The sequence below is a fragment of the Octopus bimaculoides genome, chromosome 4 (assembly GCF_046866305.1).
Source record: "Octopus bimaculoides isolate indiv1 chromosome 4, ASM4686630v1, whole genome shotgun sequence".
NCBI classification, from domain to species: Eukaryota; Metazoa; Mollusca; class Cephalopoda; order Octopoda; family Octopodidae; genus Octopus; species Octopus bimaculoides.
This window is the reverse complement of record NC_142931.1, coordinates 103,027,186-103,033,509: the sequence shown is the minus strand read 5'-3', so window position 1 is coordinate 103,033,509 and position 6,324 is coordinate 103,027,186. Positions and strand designations below refer to the sequence as shown.

Below are 6,324 nucleotides of genomic sequence, written 5' to 3'. Positions count from 1 at the left end.
TGATAAGAAGCTTCCTTCTCAACCACATGGCTCTGGATTCAATCCCACTGTGTGGCACCTTGGCCAAGTGTCTTCTACTGTAGCCTCAGGTCAACCAAAGCTTTGTGAGTGGATCTCATAAACAGAAACTGAAAGATGCCCACTTACCTTTATTTCTTATCTTTTACTTGTTTCAGTTATTAGACTGCAGCCATGTTAGGGTACCGTCTTGAAGAATTTTTAGCCAAATGTATTGACCTAGTATTTACTTTTTATAAGCCTGGTACTTATTCTATTGGTCTCTTTTGCTGAACTGCTACATTACGGGGACATAAACTCGCCAGCACTGGTTGTCAAGTGGTGGTGGGGAACAAACGCAGACACAAAGACATGCACTCATAGATGTATATATACGCATATTTATGACAAGCTTCTTTCAGTTTCCATCTACCAAATCCACTCACAAAGCTTTGGTTGAGCTGAGGCTATAGTAGAAGACACTTGCCCACGGTGCCACGCAGTGGGACTGAATCCAGAACCATGTAGTTGGGAAGTAAGCATCTTACCACACAGCCATGTGTGTGTGTGTGTGTCTTTGAGTCTGTGTTTGTCCCTCCATCAACACTTGACAACTGGTGTTGGCATGTTTATATCCCCGTAAAATAGCGGTTCGGCAAAAGAGACCGACAGAATAAATACAAGGCTTTAAAAAATAAGTTCTGGGGTTCATTTGTTCGACTAAAACCCTTCAAGGCATGATCCAGCATGGCCGCAGTCGAAATGACTGTAATAATTAAAAGAATAAAAGTAACTACACTACAATGAACTGCATGAAAGATTTTTTAGTGGAGTAAAGGGAAATAACTCGTACGTATTTATGGTAAAATTGAAGTTATTTTCCTTACACTGTTCAATAATGGTTTCAAATTTTCGCACAACACCAGCAATTTCGGGTGGTGATTAGAGAGTAAGTCTATTACATCGCCTCCAATATTTTTTAATGAAATTTTCTACAAATATGCTTCAGATGATGTAGATTTTCATGATATCAGAATTTATTGTGAAAAAAAATGTTCCCGTGAGTAAGGTGACGAATTTAGAGAAATTTACACGAGACGGCTTCCTTTACACATAACTTTCAGAAAAATGGGTAATTTTTTAATGAAATTTTCTATGAATACCTTTCAGAGTGTGTAGATTAGCAATTATATAGGAATTTAACATGAAAAAACAAATTTGGCGGCCTCGTATACATACTGACACACGTTAGATATCTAGAAAATGAAACATGAAATTTCAAAAAAAAATTGTGATGCGTATAAATATGTATGTGTGTATGCTCACTATTTTACTTTTCACATGAAATTTCGTACTTTTTGGTTATCTCACCCCCATTAAAAATTGCCATTGAAAAAATAGGTTATCTCCCCACTAAAAAATTGAGCTTATGTGACAAGAGATTGGATTAAAAGAGTCAGATCCTTTTGATTCAATACTTCAACACATTGTTGACGTTTGGCTTCCTCAACAGGCATGGTATGATTTGTTATAAAAATATTATCAGATTCAAAACGTTTCATCTTTTCACTTTTTATGTTTATTAATTTTTCATTTTTTATTTATTGTTTTATTGAGGGTTAAACAACTATTTTAGTTGAAGGAGATAACCAAAAGTACTGATGTATGTTGTGAAACGGGGTAGGGGAGATAACCCAATTTTTAAATTTGAGTGAGACAACCAAAAAGTACCTAATAGTAATTTACACACTCTGAAAAGTATTTTTAGAAAATTTCATAAAAAATCACCCTCAGAAACATTTTTTCACAATAAATTTGAAACTGAATTGATCCAAATTTCGATATACTGAGAATCTACATCATCTGAAGCATATTTGTAGATAATTTCATTTAAAAATGTTCATTTTCCGGAAGCTATGAGAAAACAAATTCGGCAGGGTACACATCTGTAAAAATGACATCACTTCTACTTTCAGTTATATTTTATTTTATTTTGCTTTCAGGATTTTAATCGTGAAAAATACGATAAAGAAGTGGAATACGAAAAATTTTCTCTCTAAATGCAGATTACAAGTATTTGAAAGTGGAGAATATTATAACATGTCGAAAAATAACGAGAAAAAAAAAATTTGTTGTGGTGGTTGTTGTTCTGAAGGGAGAATGAGCGGATTAAAAAATTTTCTTTTTTTAAAATGTCAGCCCCACTTCCCCACCAGTATTTGGGAATGTAGAAACGTAGAAAAATCCCGAAAGAAGAAAAAAAACAACAACAATGGAACGGAGTAATTCCGATTTATGTGTTACAGCTATTCCGAAAGTCCGTACGAGGAATGTAACATACAGGCGACTTATCTCTGAATAAATCCATTCTAAATACTAACTCAAACGAGCTTTTTTCAAACGTTTAGACACTATAATTTCTATTTTTTTCCAATATACATGTCATTAGCTAGCTTATTTATTTATTTCGTTAATTTAACTAATTAGTTGACGTAGAACATCATTATATCCTATGATTTATTTTACGAATCGGACAGTTTTCGTTTTACACCGATTAATGCCTGTACCGGTGTAAGCATTCCCACTTTCTAGCCTTTTAATCATCCTGTTTATGGAATTATTTATATTTTGCTGGATTTTACCCGTGGAAAGTCCTAGGTTATGGCACTGAGGAAAATTAAGAGGACTTCACACAACTCTGACGACGTAAAGCGACTCCAGCAGCAAAACCTCAGGACTTGTAAAGATGTGTTAAATCGATCAACTTTAGAATTGTTCAAAATAGTAGGTAAAAGCCAGTCTTCAGTTGAGGCACTTATACGAAATGTTAGTTTACTTTGTGCTCCGAAACCTTGCACTGCAGCACAACTATTAGAAAAGAGAAAGCTAAAGACGAGCACACGTCCATTTTTCGCCACATCACTGCCGGATTTAGACAAAGTGCTCCACGGAGGAATTCTTATTGGAAGTATCACAGAACTGGCGGGACCAGCCGGGTGTGGGAAGACTCAGTTTTGTATGATGTTATCGTTGTTGTCCACATTGCCGACAGAGATGCGTGGTATGGCTGGTAGTGTGATCTACATAGATACAGAATCAACTTTCAGTGCCAGCAGATTGGTGGAAATGGCCCGAAACAAATATCCGGATTACTTCAACGATGAAGACCGTTTGAAGAATCTTACAGAGAACGTCTTGGTCGATTTCCATTCGACTTGTGACAGTTTAGTAAACAGATTTCAGGAACTTGAAATGGACATAATATCTAAGAAGGTGAAATTGCTTATAGTTGATTCGATTGCTTCTTTAGTTAGGAAAGAATTCGGAGGACATTTGGAATATAATATGGCAGAGCGAGCAAATTTCCTTACTAAAACTGCCGCCTTACTTAAGAATATTTCAGAATCTTTTCAGATACCGGTGGTTGTCACCAATCAAATTACAACTAGGTTGGCAACCACTTCTAGAGATTTTCAAACTTGTAACGCGGGGAATGCGTATGCGACAGTAGCATTAGGAAATACTTGGAGTCACAGCGTGAACACACGTCTAATAATTGAATACGTAGATTCTGTTCTTCGGCAGGTAATGGTAGCTAAATCTCCCATTGCACCTTTCACATCGTTTTATTACACCATTCAATCTGCCGGAATAGTGCAAGAGAAAGACTCTGCGTACCATTATTATGGCACTGACCCAACTGTCCAGCGAATTCGTGTAAGAACTGATGTGTTTTGAATCAGAGTCAACTCCTTTAGCACTTGCGATATGTTGAAAACAAGTTTTCACTCAACCCCGATTCTCCGGGTATCCGTTATCGCCAAGACACTTGTGTTCTGTACAAATTGATCCTACATCAATAAGAAATGTTACGGGTATTTACGTGTCCGATGATGTTATCTAGGTTTTGTTATTTATTTTTAAACTTAAAGTGATACCACCATATAACCTTGTTTCTGAGAGGCAGAGGTCTCTAAAAATACCTTAAACCTTCCTTCTATTCCTTAACTCATTAAAATAATTATTCACCATTTCAGTAGCTAAATTTAATCACGATTTTCATTAGCTAAATTTATCTACGAAAATAGTCAAGTTAGTACTGTTATATGTAATATAGTGAAGAAAGAAACTAATTAAAAATAACTATGAGTAGAAAACATTAGCTCAGTTCTTAAATTAATGCACTGTCTTATTCAAACCAGGATAATAAAAAAATTTTGAACATCAAACATATATCAATGTTAAATAATGTTTTAAATTTTATTGATTTTTCATTAATCCCAACTAATGTATAAATCATCTTTTTACAACTTTTCACCTTGCTGATTTTTTTTGCTATTAAATTCTAATTTATTGTAGGGTGGAGGTAAAGATTATGCCCCCCCTTGCGATGTTTTTTGGGGGTGGGGGTATTTTTTACATGAACACACTATATCGAGGGTGGAGATTCCGAATCTGCAAAAAAAAAAAAATATGTATTTCAAAATTTAAATCTCCCCACACCTAAATTTCTTAAATTTTCACTTTTTATAAAAATAAATTGGGGCAAAATACCTAGAAAAATATGGAGATTATGATTCTGAAAAAAAAAAAAAAAGAATTGTAAAATTTCAATTTTTCAAAAAAATAAAAATAATAAACACCCCCTCCCCTTCGTCCTATGACAAGAAGTGAAATTAAAGTGTTTTCTCTACTAATGTTTCATGCATGCATAGAATTATAAAATTGCAGGCGCAAAAAGTATCTAAACAGAAAACCTGACATGCTAGAAAAGCGTTTTCAAAATTTAAATACGAGTTACCAAAGAAAGAAAAATTTCAAAATTTAAACCCGCCCTAACCGGAAATCTGACAAGCTAGAAACAACAGCCAAACTGAGGATCAACTTTCTAAATACGAATTACTAAAAAAGAAAAAAAAAATTTTGTCATTTTGTTGTGTGTGGTGGGTGCAAAAAATCTAATTTTTACATACCTCACTTAATTCCAAGAGACCCTCAACCACATGTTCGTCATGAAACATTAGTAGAGAAAACATTTTAATTTCACTTCTTGTCATAGGGCGGAGGGGACGGGGGTTGTTTGTTTTTATCTTTTTTTTTTTGTTTTTGAAAAATTGAAATTTTACAGAATTTTTTTTTTTTTTTCTGAATCATAATCTCTGTATTTTTCTACGTATTTCGCCAAAAAATTTTAAAAAGGAAAAGTCAAAATTTAAGAAATGCATTTTTCTTGCAGATTCGGAATCTCTGCCCCTCAATATAGTGTGTTCCTGTAAAAAAATAACAAAATTCAGTTTCTGCTGCTAAAATACAAAAATAACCAAACTCTACCTCTTACATAGCGAGAATTTCTCAATTTTATATTAACATAGGAAAATCGCTGCCCGGGCAGCTATAACAGTAATTCTATTTCCATATATTTTTAAAGTCATTTACCATCACTAGTGCTGTATTTCTGTATTTCCGTCTACCAAATCCATAGTAGCAGACACTTGCCCAAGATGCCACGCAGTGGGACTGAATCCGGAACCATGTGGCTGTATGTTGAGGTGTAAAACAATTGCATTCCAGAAGAGTTATTGTAACCATGAAAAATACATAAATATACACACACGCTATTACTCTATTATTTTGTAATAGTGATGGTGGGTGGGGCAAACTGTGTAGTTTCTAATTCCTCACTGTTTTCTCCCTACCTGTTTTTAGGAGTAAAAATTGGTCTGCTTGGTTGTTGAAGTTGAAAGTTTGGGACAGGTGATAAGTACTTATTTTTTTTTCAAGAAATTTTTCCTCAATTTTGATCCAATTGTAATTGAAGTTGCTAATAAAATATCAGGACAATTTTTTGTGTTTAACAATCAGTATTCTTTTCTCTGTTGGATTCTAAGCCAATTTTTTTCCTCACACTAATGTCTAATTTGATCATTTTCAGTTTTCAAAAAATGTCTAAAATGAGTAATGACTTATTTCAGTAATTTCCTCTCTTTAACAGCATAGTGCATAAATATATCAGGAAGTAAGCCACTCCAGCAGATTGTGAAGAATTTGTAGAGAATATTTTGAGTTTTTTGATTTCGTTAATTTCATACCATGCACCATTTTCTTTTGATCCTCTTTCATTTGACTACGATACTTAAAAAAATTTTTTGTTGCATTTCTGATGGATATTGATGTGTGTGAGTGTGTTTTCAAATGTAATTCTGGAGAATCAAAGAAGCAAATTTACCTTCTCTTGGCTTACTCATTTTGCCCCAGCTAAATTTATCTTTTAATAAGCTCAGAGAATGGTGATAATTGTCTGAAATAGTGTTCTGAGTATGTTTTTTT

The 6,324-nt window shown here is 34.0% G+C and overlaps 1 protein-coding gene across 2 annotated transcripts; it reads left to right on the top strand.

Moving 5' to 3' along the window:
• The first annotated feature begins 859 nt into the window (after positions 1-859).
• LOC106878791 (DNA repair protein RAD51 homolog 2) lies at positions 860-5,840 on the top strand. Of its 2 annotated transcripts, none has more exons than XM_014928126.3 (2): positions 860-946; positions 2,001-5,840. In XM_014928126.3, the coding sequence occupies exon 2, from the start codon at positions 2,659-2,661 to the stop codon at positions 3,733-3,735; it is 1,077 nt and encodes a 358-aa protein (XP_014783612.1). In that variant the 5' UTR covers positions 860-946; positions 2,001-2,658; the 3' UTR covers positions 3,736-5,840. The 2 variants fall into 2 exon arrangements, with proteins under 2 accessions (XP_014783612.1, XP_014783611.1); XM_014928125.3 differs by lacking the exon at positions 860-946 and adding an exon at positions 1,410-1,515.
• The last annotated feature ends 484 nt before the right edge of the window (positions 5,841-6,324 follow it).

Excerpts from the sequence above, each read along its gene's own strand:
- LOC106878791 (XM_014928126.3), top strand. The coding sequence starts at position 2,659 with ATGGCACTGAGGAAAATTAAGAGGACTTCACACAACTCTGACGACGTA.